The sequence below is a fragment of the Schistocerca gregaria genome, chromosome 5 (genome assembly GCF_023897955.1).
Source record: "Schistocerca gregaria isolate iqSchGreg1 chromosome 5, iqSchGreg1.2, whole genome shotgun sequence".
Classification (NCBI taxonomy): domain Eukaryota; kingdom Metazoa; phylum Arthropoda; class Insecta; order Orthoptera; family Acrididae; genus Schistocerca; species Schistocerca gregaria.
The window spans coordinates 371430541-371443205 of NC_064924.1; the positions used below are offsets into that span (position 1 = coordinate 371430541).

At 40.6% G+C, this 12665-nt stretch overlaps 1 protein-coding gene across 1 annotated transcript in view; it reads right to left on the bottom strand.

The window, feature by feature from the left end:
* LOC126272457 (NADPH oxidase 5) overlaps positions 1–12665 on the bottom strand; it is a 1112602-nt gene that overhangs the window by 28814 nt on the left and 1071123 nt on the right. The window contains exons 17-18 of the mRNA XM_049975335.1: positions 11203–11412; positions 7040–7243 (exon numbers count right to left, since the gene is read on the bottom strand). Coding sequence (XP_049831292.1) covers positions 7040–7243; positions 11203–11412 — 414 coding nt within the window. The remainder of the gene's footprint in view (positions 1–7039; positions 7244–11202; positions 11413–12665) is intronic.

Below are 12665 nucleotides of genomic sequence, written 5' to 3' on the forward strand. Positions count from 1 at the left end.
TAAAGGGAAAGATTTGAGTTCAGAGAGAAGGGACGACATGCGAACCACAATCGTTAGCCCCGATCGGGGCCGCCAATGCAGGAAATGGACTGCCGCAGGTGGGAAAAGGAGATGGTAATTCAGGTGCTCAGGGGAACTATGACTATGTACTTCATAACTGGCGAGCAGTTGTGCACGTCTGATCTGCAATGGAGGGACACCAGCCTCCACCAGTACACTGGTCACCGGATTCGTCCAAAAAGCTCCTGTTGCTAATCAAACCCCACAGTGGTGCACAGGGTCGAGTAAATGCAATGCAGAAGGCGCTGCTGAACCATAAACCACACTCCCATAGTAAATTCAGGATTGGACAAGGGTTCTGTAGAGCTGCACCACCGTTATCTGCTCCCCAATTGGTGTTGCTCAGGCAACAGAGGGCATTGAGGTGCAGCCAGCACTTCTGCTTAAGCTGACGAAGATGAGGGAGCCAAGTCAATAGAGTGTCGAAAACCAGTCCTAGGAACTGATGTCTCCACTACAGTGAGTGGATCATCATTAAAGTTAAGTGCAGGTTCTGGATGAACGGTACGATGCCGACAGAAGTGCATGATATACGACTTTGCGGCTACAAAACTGGAAGCCATGGGCTAGAGCCCATGACTGTGCCTTGTGGATGTCTCCCTGTAGGCACTGCTCAGCGACAACAGTACTGGAGCAGCAGTACGAAATGCTGAAGTCGTCTGCATACAGAGAAGGTGAGACGGAGGACCCGACAGCTGCTGCTAGGCCATTAATGGCCACTAAGAATTGAGACACATTCAATACAGAGCCCTGCAGGACTCCATTCTCCTGGATACAGATGCAACTATGGGAATCACCAACTTGGACACGGAAAGTACGCAGCGACAGGAAGTTTTGGATACAAATCAGGAGTGATCCCCAGAGACCCCACTCATACAATTTGGCAAGAATATGATGTCACCAAGCTGTGTCATATGCTTTATGTTAGTCAAAAAATATGGCAATCAGGTGTTGCCATCTGGAAAAGGCTGTTCGGATGGCAGACTCAATGGACACAAGTTTGTCAATGGCAGAGCGACACTGGTGGAAGCTGCCCTGACATGGAGGCAGCAAGCCCCGTGACTCCAGGACTGAACCCAACTGCCAACATACCATACATTCCAGCAGTTTACAAAGAACGTTGGTGAGGCTGATGGGCCGATAGCTATCCACATCAAGCTGGTCTTTGCTGGGTTTGAGAAACAGAATGATGGTGCTCTCCTGCCATTCTGATGGGGAGACACCATCGCACCAGATCCAGTTGAAGATGACGAGAAGATGTCACTTGTAGTCGAATGAGAGATGTTTAATCATCTGGCTGTGGATACTATGAGGCCCAGAAGCTGTGTTGGGGGCAATCTGCAAGGCCACTAAGGACCTCAAACTCTGTAAATGGGGCGTTATAGTATTCCCTGCAGCGTGTAGTGAATGAGAAGACGTTCCCTTCTTACTGCCATTTGAGTGTGCAAAATGCTGGGGGGGGGGGGGGGGGGGTAATTCTCCAATGCAGAGGCTTGAGCCAAGTGCTCAGCAATCGCATTTGTGTCGGTACATAACTCGCCATTTATGTTAACACTGGGAACATCTGTTGGGGCCTGGTACCTGGAAAGACGTCTGATGTTTGATGTTTGCCCAGACTTGGGAAGGTGACGTGTGCACCCAATGGTAGAGATGTATCTCTCCCAACACTCCTCTTTCCATTGTTTGATAAGATAGTGAACATGGGCATGGAGCCTTTTAAAGGCTATGAGGTGCTCCAGGGAAGGGTGCCGCTTGTGCCACTGTAGAGCTCGCCAACGCCCCTCAATTGCTTCAGTGACTTCCGGCAACCACCAAGGGACTGCCTTACTCCTTAGGCAACCTAAAGAGCGAGGGATCGCATTGTGCTAGACACCTGCTCAATCATCGCATCGATGTTACCGTGTGAGGGAGATTTAGCGGTGACGGGAGAGGTAAAGCTGAACAGTTGCCTTAGCTCAGCCAGGTGGTGGAAAAAACTGCCTCAATTCCACTGGAGGATGACGTGGCAAGACTGGGAAGTCATGGAACATTCAATAACATTCAATGAGGCAGTTTACGCCCAGTCACCTGCTGCCACCAATTTATTGCCTGAGCAGTCTATATCGATTGTTTAGGAGGGTCTGGCGAGATCTAGGTCCTTAGCGGACACCAAAATCTCCACCCCATCCTCAGCCGCAGAGCTTGTGGGTAGCGGTGTTGTGGGTGCCACTGCAATTTCTTTGTTTTTAGGGGTTTCCTTTTTGAATTTCTCTCGCTGCTCCTTGGGTTTCCCTGGCTGGGAGGACTTCACTGGCTCATTCTCCAGAACTGAGGACGAATGTTGAACCCTACGACCAGCTGCTTTTGGGCTCTTCAGCCACTGGTGGGTGTCGTCTTTCCCACTAAAAGAAATCTGGGAAGGGAGTGACCCAATTGACCCCTTCCTAGCAAGAGAACCGAAGAAGACATGTTTCTCCTGCTTAGAAATGGGGACGGATGTCCCTGGTGGTTGGAGGGGTTGTTGCTCCCAAAGTAGGTGGTGTGGGAGCAACAGGGAGGGAAATGCCCCCCACCATCAAGGGGGCAGATGTAGTCTTCCGGCTCTGAGAGGTGACCTGGGTTGGTAGAGCTGATGGTGCCGGAACTGTTGCAGCGGCGGCGTAAGACATCATATGCACAGGATAGAGGCGTTCAAATTTTCTGTAAGCCTCAGTGTAGGTCAGTCTGTCCAGAATTCTCCAGAAAGAAAGGAAAATCGTGGAGTACAAGACTCTGGAGTCAGGCAAGCAAGGCGAATGGTGCTCTCTGCAGTTGACACAGATGGGAGGCGGGGCACATGGAGTATTGGGATGTGATGGGCATCCGCAATCTTGGCATGTGATGCTGGAAGTACAGCGGGAAGACATATGGCTGAACTTACAGCACTTAAAGCATCGCATCGGAGGAGGGATATAGGGCTTTATATCACATCGGTAGACCATCACCTTGACCTTCTCGGGCAATGTATCACCCTCAAAGGCCAAGATGAAGGCACCGGTGGCAACCTGATTATCCCTGGTGAACATGCCAGACAAAATGTACACCTCACTGCCCTAAGTTGGCACGCAGCTCATCATCGGACTGCAAAAGGTCTTTGTGAAATATGATACCCAGGACCATATTTAAGCTCTTATGGGACGTGATGGTTACAGAAACATTCTCCAGATTGTCATAAGCAAGTAACTCCTGTGACTGGGCTTAGGATGCTGTTTTGATCAAGACTCACCCAGATCTCATTTTGGACAAGCCCTCCACCTCTCTGAACTTGTCCTCTAAATACTCAACAAAAAACTGAGGCTTCATCATCATGAAAGACTCCCCACCAGCTCTCTAACATATCAGGTACCAGGGTGAATAAGATCCTCTGCCACCCTTAGCCTGACGTTCCTCCCATGGTGTGGCCAGGGAGGGGAATGATTTGAAGTCATAGTTCTGTGCATTGAATTGAGCTCGTGATCGCTTAGAGACCGTTGGTGTTTCACCACCAGCAAGAGATGATCGACTATGCTTCATCATGTGTCATCTGCCCTGATGCCTCCCACTCCGACCAGGGGCCATCCCCATGGGTGCCACCCAGCCGCAGCAAATAGGACCTGGCAGGATAGGCATTGCTGGGAGTCCCAATGCCCCAGGGGGATGGACATATACCCTTTGGCAAACATTGGGAGTTAACGGCGCAGACATCAGCAGAGCAATCCCTGTGTGGTCAGGGGGGCTACAACCAACAGGGTACATGGTAGCCTCACCACAACAGACTGGTCACCATGCTAGATATCAGGTGCAAAGAAGTCCATGGTCATCATCAACACACAACCAAAAACAGCATAGTGCATGGTGGAAAACATATCCAGGAAGGTGTCCTCACCTAAGAGGTGGAGAATGGGCAAGAATGCAATGCTACGATGAGAAAGTGGGCTAAAGATCTCTACGCATAATGGATATAATGCACCTTGTAAGGCGCCCTTCCCCAATTGGCTCGCTCTTCAGAAAAATTTTGAAGAATGGAGGTCAAACCCTACAGGGGACCATCACATAAAGGCTGAAACGCGTGAAACTCCTTTTAGTCGCCTCGTACTACAGGCAGGAATACATCAGGCCTATCAACTCTTAACTGCTCTAATTCTGTCTGTGCACTCAAAGACCAGCTGCTCCTTCTCCATAATTGTGGAGCGATAAGCACGTAAACAAAGCTAATACAATGCTAATGGCTAGTTATAGTGTATGTGAGATATAACCATTATTGAGCTAGCTAAATCTTAGTTTACTAAATATTTTTGAATTAAAAATGTTTTTTTTTTTCACTCATGTGATTTAACTGGCAATTCAGCAGAGACTGAGATTACATTAAATTGCTTTTACTACTGAAGTATAAAGTAAACAAACTGTTACAAAAATAGTGTTACACAGTTAATTCTTATCCTTTAAACTGACAGAAAGCTTCTAAAGGCTCTTCATCAAATATTGACTTGTGTATTACAGTGCTACATCTTCTTTCTCCTTGGAATTATGCCCTTTATCACTATTTGACAACTGCTGTAAATCCATGTATGCTCTCTCTTCCAACTGGTGCAAATGCACAAATTATCTGTTATTTCCACAGCAGTTAAAATATCTCATTTAGTGGTGCTTGGTATTCTCCATAGTGTTTTTACTGTGAGTGTCACCAGGTGCTAACAATAGATGAAAGGGAGCTTGTTTGCTCCAGTCTTCCTGGATTTATGAAAGGCATTTAATGATGTATCATTATCACCTGACAATCAAGATATCATCATACGAACTATCTTCACAAAAATGTGATTAGCTTGAAGCATTTTCTGAAGTGGTGTCCAACTGACAGACTAGCACTAGGTCGTGGTGCCACACGCACTGTTTTCAACCATTAGGACCAAGGGACCAAGCACATTATACCTAATATTGTTGATCATTTCATTGTCAATAGAGAAGTATTTTCTTAGTATTTAACCTTACTTAAATGAGTAATACCTCTCTTTAAATTTGGGTAAGTGCAAAATAATTCCCATAGCAAACATAAAGAACCAAATTCAATCTAACAAAAAACAGTGCTTCTTAGCATGTACAGCAACTCCACCTACTCAATTCTATGACCACCAATGGAGCTACATACTGGTCTGAAGATGGTCTTTCTATGACAGCCAGTTATCAGAAAAATAACCATTTTTAACTATCTAGAATGGTTATTTCTTGTTAGGTTAAGAAAGAAGATCACTTATTTTCTAATGATGAATTCAGTTTTATCTGTCGGCAAGATTAATGGTAACTTCTGGAGTCTGTCAAATTTACATTTTTAAGTGTACAACAATAAAATTATGTGAAACCTGTACTGCAAAATGTAAATGATTTGCTGAGTGGGTTCTGGTTAAGTGTGATTCATCTGTAAAAGAAACCAAATACAAGCAAGACATTAGTGTGATCAGTTCTAGATTATGACTCCAGCATGTTCAGTAGTGAAGTGTATATGAAGCAGACCATGAATAAAGTCTACAATGTGCTACTAGGACATTTCAGGTTGTTTTTGGGCCATAGAAAAGTATAATAGAGGTGCTCAGTGCACTTAAATGAGAATTTTCGGAAGAAAAATGACATTGTTTTCATGTAACCTAGCTGGATAAATTTACGGGACCAGCATTTGAAGAAGACTGAGCAACTGTTTTTCTATTTGTATTTTATGTTTCACAGAGTCAATGTAATGGCTATAGGCTGATGACATATGCAAAAGGAAAACAATAGAATATAACTAATGTAACAATGCATGTACAGTAGCTTGTATATCTGTAGATGTAGAACACACGGTGTCCTTAAATATTATTGACATGGCAACATCACTGCAAGTACTAAAGGAGTTTTGCTATTTGAGGAGCAAAATAACTGCTGATGGTCGAAGTAGAGAGGATGTAAACTGTAGACTGGAAATGGCAAGGAAACCATTTCAGAAGAAGAAAAATTTGTTAACATCGAGTACAGATTGAAATGTTAGGAAGTCGTTTCTGAAAGTATTTGTATGGAGTGTAGCCATGATTGGAAGTGAAACATGGACGATAAATAATTTAGACAAAAAGAGAACAGAAGCTTTCAAAATGTGGTGCTACAGAAGAATGCTGAAGATTAGATGGGAGAATGAGAAACATACATCTGCAAATCAGCTTGTGGGTCACCAGTGTTGGGAACCTGTGCAAATCATTTACACAGTTTGCCATCAGATTGTGACTTAGCAATATTTTCATGATGTACAACATTTGGCAACATTTATTGACAGCCTGGATTTATGAAAATGCAGTTCACTCAAATAATATTAAGATTAGTTTAAATTATTTGTATAGGTTTTCAGCGCAGATGCCCCTCAAGCTAATATGGGGTTGAATGCTTATCATACTGTGGGTTACAACTGACAGAGTGGTGTGCAATTGAAATGAAGTTGCTTACTTGTAAGCCAGTTCTTATATAATAAAAACATAGGTAAAGTTACTGTTGTAAGGAATACATTAACCCTGTTTGTTGTTGTTAATTCTTTAAAGAATTAGAAGCACCCTGAAGTCAAATTATGTGACACTATTTTAATTTATTTATCCTTGATGGAACAGTTCTTATATCTAGATTCCATAGATTACAGTTAAAACTTGTGCATTCCTTTTAGCTAAATATAAGGTAACTTAACTGCTTGCTACCAGTGAACAATGTCATCATCATTATCGTATGTGCTGCATGATTCTGTGTGATAAACATTGCAAACTATATGTTAAGTAACTTAGTACAGTGTCCCAGTGGCTATGAAAGTGAACTCAGAGAAAATGCTTTTATTCATTCCTTTGTTATAATACAAACTACAGAGTAATCATTTCTTTCATTTGTAAGAGCAATGGAATTCTCATTTTCCTATTCCAAACAAGAGAAAGAAACCATTTAATTTAGACTTTGCCTACCAGGCAGTGAAAAATAATGTTACCTTTTCATGCAGCAGGTCCAGTGCTAACTGTAGTCCTACTGCTTTCATGTCAGTTTTCTGAAGAGCACTTGTGATATACATGTGCATATCAAGAAATCTTTCCATTGCACCTCCAAGTTCAGCTTGTTCTATTTCCAGTTGTGACAGCAAATTCACAAACCATTCAAATGAACGTTGATCTCTGTTTATCCAGAAGAAGTCGACCTAAATTACAAGTTAGGTATGATCATTGCGCAGGTCTTTACTTGAACAAAATGTACATGTAGCACTTATTGAGCATGTCGATTAGGAGAGAAAGTGATAAATAAAAACCATGGAATTCAATCTTTGCAAACACATATAATACAAAAGTATCAAGAATGTTGTTTAGCTCTCTGGCTTTTAGTGTTTGAAAACTGCAAACGCTAGAATTTTAGACAACAACATACTTCCCACACTACGGAGACAGTTTTGAGACTTGCAGACTTGGATAGGCCTTCTCAAAGACATGGTCTGAACCAAATAAATGTTAACTGATGTTAGTTGCACTCCATGGAACCCATTGAGAATAGTTTCTGTGCATCCCTAACTACTTTCAAAACCTCAAGGTATGCAAGTGAAATGCACATTATGAAATATAGTTATATCATACTATTTTTTAATTATATTATAACGTAAAATATTGATTTTAAGAATTACTGTGAAGATGACATTACAATTAGTAGAAGGAACTTCGTACAGAAACTTCTTTACTTTATCCCTGATATTGCATGGCAGGCTGCTGTATATATGTGGAGTTATTTACCTAACTCCTTTCTCTACTAATGTTTACCCATCCATCCTATTGTGTAGTTCCCATCATGAAGGAGAACTTTCAGAGATGTGGAATGAGTTAAAGTATACATTAGCAATAGTAAAGCAGATTGTAGAAATTGAATCTGTATAACACGTAGAGATTGAATCTGTATAACAGTAGACCATCATCATCATATTGCTTGGAGCTGTTCATGCCTGTGCCAGCTGAATTCAGTCAAATAAATCAGGAAGTAAGCTGCTACTTTGAGAAAACCCTACAGCCTCGTCTTACATTAAATAGCTGTTGTCTGTCTCCAATTAGTAGCTTGAAACTTGGCTGATTACATTGGTATTTTTTGAGAAAATAATAACCAAAATCTCTAAATAAGCTCTGTTTACAACATATTGCTATTTGTTATGCACCTTTACAATAACCACTGCTAACTGCCGTGTAGCTAACATTACTATTTAATCCTTTACTCTCAATATTTAGGTAATTTTTTCAAGGAGTGGCTATGAGGTCTTGTTTCATGGGCAGGTGAAACTGGGCCTACTGCCACAACCACCACCCCTCCTCTAAAAATAATTATCTTCATAAATTAAGATCAAAACCTGCCTCAGTGCATGGACAGAAATATGAATTCAGTAAATAAATTATTAGTGGCTGTTTCAATACAATATTCAGTCCTCATAGAGAGTTTACTTGCGAAAAATTATCCAAAACTGTATGCCAAAAGTGTTCGGTGCTCTTGATCAGTGTATGATATTCACATTTTCCTACTATTGGGCTTCGAAGAGAAGCCTGATGTTTTGCCAGGTAATATGTTGGGGCTCCTATGTTGCTCATGATGGGGCAAAGAGGAGCCCCTTCCTTATGGATCTTAGGCAATCCATAAAGTCATGGTGGAACTGGACCTTGTACTCGTAAGCTCTTTTTAAGATGTTCAGAAAACTGGATGGATTTGAGGAACATGATTATCTTCCATTGTACCGCATCAGTTGGATCCTTCTGGAGATGGCAATATGCTGAGTCCTACAGTAAATCCTTCATCTTGCTGAAATAGATTGTTGTAGCCAGAAGAATAGTAGCATTTCCCTTGTCAGCAGGTAAAATCACTGTTTCTGCATCTTCTCTTAAGGAATAGAGAACTTTCCTTTCCCTCAGTGTTTATGTTCTGTTCTGGTGTGGACATCCTGGTTATGCCCCTGAAAATCTCTTGCCTTATTTCTTCAGCAGTCTTACTCCAAACTTTCAAGTAACCTCATTCAACAGCACTGATAAAATATTAAAAAACTAAAAACCTGCCTCTGTTGCAAAAAAAGCACCTAGTATTAGCCTAGGTTTCGGCGTAGATAACTACACCTTCTCCAGAACAACAATAAGACCCACAAGTGACTACGAAAACCTTTGTCAATGATTGAAAGAACACCATAGCTATACACTCATAAATGAAAAAGAAAAGGAGAACACAAACAGTACATACGTACAAAGTCAAAATCACTATGTACTGTTTGTGTTTTCCTTTTCTTTTTTGTTTATAAAAGTGTAGCTATGGTGTTCTTTTAATCATTGACAAAGGTCTTCTTAGGCACTTGTAGGTTTTATTGTTGTCCTGAAGAAGGTGTAGTTATCTACACCGAAACCTAGGTTAACACTAGGTGCTTTTTTCGCAATCAAGGCGGGTTTTCATTTTTAATATATTAACCAATGGTAGCTGATGCACTGCAATGCTGAAGGTACTGATGAAACCCTTGAGAGGAAAGGTCTTTGGAGTGGGTGCAAAATTTAGTCCCTTTTCAAACACAGACATCGCAGCTTCACACAATTATTTATCTGTGAAATTAAACACAATATGTGTGTATGGTTTACATTCTTGCGATGATTGGTGTGTAACACAATGGAACCTGGAAGCCTGCTGCTGCGTCCAGTCTGAAAGGAACCTTATAGCACAGTCCACCCACCCCCAAGAATCCACTGACAGACACAACGAGATATTCAGATGTAGTGAAAGCAAGCTCCTGGAGACTGTGTAATTCTCACCTAGTATAATGGATTCTTTTTCTCACCAGTGATATGATGGCTCTTTGTTTGATCCTTGGCGGATTTCTGTACAGTTTTCAAGTCCTGTCATCTCAGTAAAAACATATGACAGCGCAACTGTGTTTCTATTGTAGTGTAGTTTATTGAACTCACATACTCTGTTGGCCATCTCTTCCCCATAAATGTAATGGATGTGCTGTTTGAGACTTTCCTGACACAGTAACCACTTCATTGGTTCACAAGCATCTTGTCAGATAATGTTGTGGAAGCTGCACAATATTTTGATGAGTCATCTGCTCATCATGGTCTTGTTCTTGAAACCCCATGCTTAACCAATACACAAGGCATTGTAGTGTATTCATAGATTTCTCACTTAAAGCTGGTTCTTGAAACTCTACAAGTAGACTTTCGCTTAACAGTTTTCATCTATCTTCAAACATCTGGTAGCTCAAACTCAGTTTTCCCAGCATCTCTGTGGCACTAACCTCTCCACAGCACTCACCCATGACTTAGACAAAGGTGACAATTTGTGCTACCCTTGTTTGTCTAAATTCAATATCTCTTGATATTTTATTTGGTGGGGTTCCACGAACTTCAGCAACATTTTAGGACGTGTCATGCAAGTGTTTTATAAGCCATGTTCTTCATAGGCTGATTGCATTTCATTTTCCAAGTATCTCACCAGTGAATGAATGAAGTCTTCCATCTGCTTTTCTTACAACTGAGCTTGTATGATGCTACTATTTGATGCCACTAAAAATTATTACATCCTTGTGTTGACCAATTTCAATCATTATTCACTGATACAGTTGCTGCAAGGTCAGCTTTTTTGTGCCAATTCATAATGGCAGAAACAGATCGCACATTTCAGTGAAGCCAAATCTGTTGGTTTTGAGATATTGAATCAAGAAACTAACATTTATTCTAAAGGAACGGAGTATGAAAGATACCAGTTGGTCCAAAATGGAGATAGTTGAATACATTTTTTCTTTTCAGTATCTACAACAGATTTTCCCACTGCGGCAGTTTCTATCCAAGTAATACTTTCATTTTAAGTGAAGATGTCATCTCCAATTACATTGATTTTTCTTTTAAGAAAACTGGATGAATTTTAATAATAATCATAATTGAAACATACAAATGATTAAGGACATATTTTCAGATTCTTCAGTAGGTCATTTTATGACATGATATTGGTAAAATATGATATGATAATGTTTTCTGTAACTACTTATTTTAAATTTATGTTAATTGTTGTTGCTAGATGAACACCTAAGTACTACGGAAGCATTGGCATGTCATATTATTCACAACTATTTTTCAAGTGATGGATGACATTGACACATACCTTTCTGAGTTTCATGACTGTTGGTGGTATTTCACTTGCCCATGAATACTTGCATTTTGGACATGTGTGCCTTGCTTTCCAGTATCGGTGCATAATTGATTGCAGAATTGATGCAAATGGGGTGACTCCAATTCCTGTGGCAATCAAAACAGCATGTTGTGCTCTGAAAATATGACTTGAGGGTGCTCCATATGGTCCATCCAGGTAAATCTGTAGGTAGAAAGCTTCAAGTTACTCTCTAGTAATGAAAATGAAGTGCACATTGCTATTTCCAGTCTAGACAAAACATCAATCCATTCATTCATTCATTCATTCATTCATTCATTCATTCATTGCACTGTGAAAACCACACAACAGAACTATCTTCAGGAGCACTGAAAGAATCAAGGTGGATAATAATTAAAAGAAGTAGTTGTTATTAGAAACTGTCAGTAATTAACTGACTTAAACTCAAATTAAATGCAACATAGCAAATGTAGCAGTAAAATTGTTACATCGAGCACTTTTCTCTGTTATTGGAAATGGCTACTGTTTGTTGTCTACTACTAGCTTTACGTCTAGACAATAAAATTTTTATTTAGCGTGGAACAGCTGTTATCAGCAAGCTTTAGGAAGTGATTCATTCAAGCACTTAACATTGTCACTGTCCATGCAGCTAATAAAAACTACTAGCCTAGAGTCTAAATATTAGATTATTTATTGAGGGAATTGCTACAAATGTAACTTCCTTTTCAGTTCACTGGAATTCTCAATGTACTGCACTGTGTGATGGGAGATGCCGGAAAACATTTGTACCAGAACACGAAAATCCCATACTAACCCCATCCTTTTGCGCATTTCTCTACTCATGAGTGAGCACATTTTGATTAAAGTCACTTTTCGTATGACAAAAGTGTTTAAATTTTTTAGAATACATTTTCTTCTTGTGGTGTCCTTGCTAGATACTTAGAACTGTTTCCCTAGTACTGAACTGAACTTGTAAACCTACATCCATGTGCATGCCCATACTGCAACCCTGGCAGAGGGTAACTTCTTGTTGTACCACGTATTATAATGTCTTACAGTCTTTTTCTCATATGGGTTGTGGAAGGAATGACTATGTACATGCCTCTGTAGATATTGCAGCTAGTCTAATCTTGTCTTTGTGGGCTCTACAGGAACAATACATTGGAGGCTGTAGTATATACTTAGTTTCCTCACTTAATATCAGTTCTTGCACCTTTGTAAGTAAGCTTTTGCAGAGTAGTTAGCATCTATATTCAAGTGTCTGCCTGTTCAAACCTTTCAGTATCTCCTTTACATTTTCCCAAGGATCATACAAATCTATGACAAATCATGCAGGATAGAATGTACATGTCATTGTAAATTCCAGAATGCTCATTACTTTGTATTGTGCTGTTGATGGTTCATTGGGATTTATTAACTAGAAGCTTATCAACTTATGTAAGTGTCACAACTAAAGT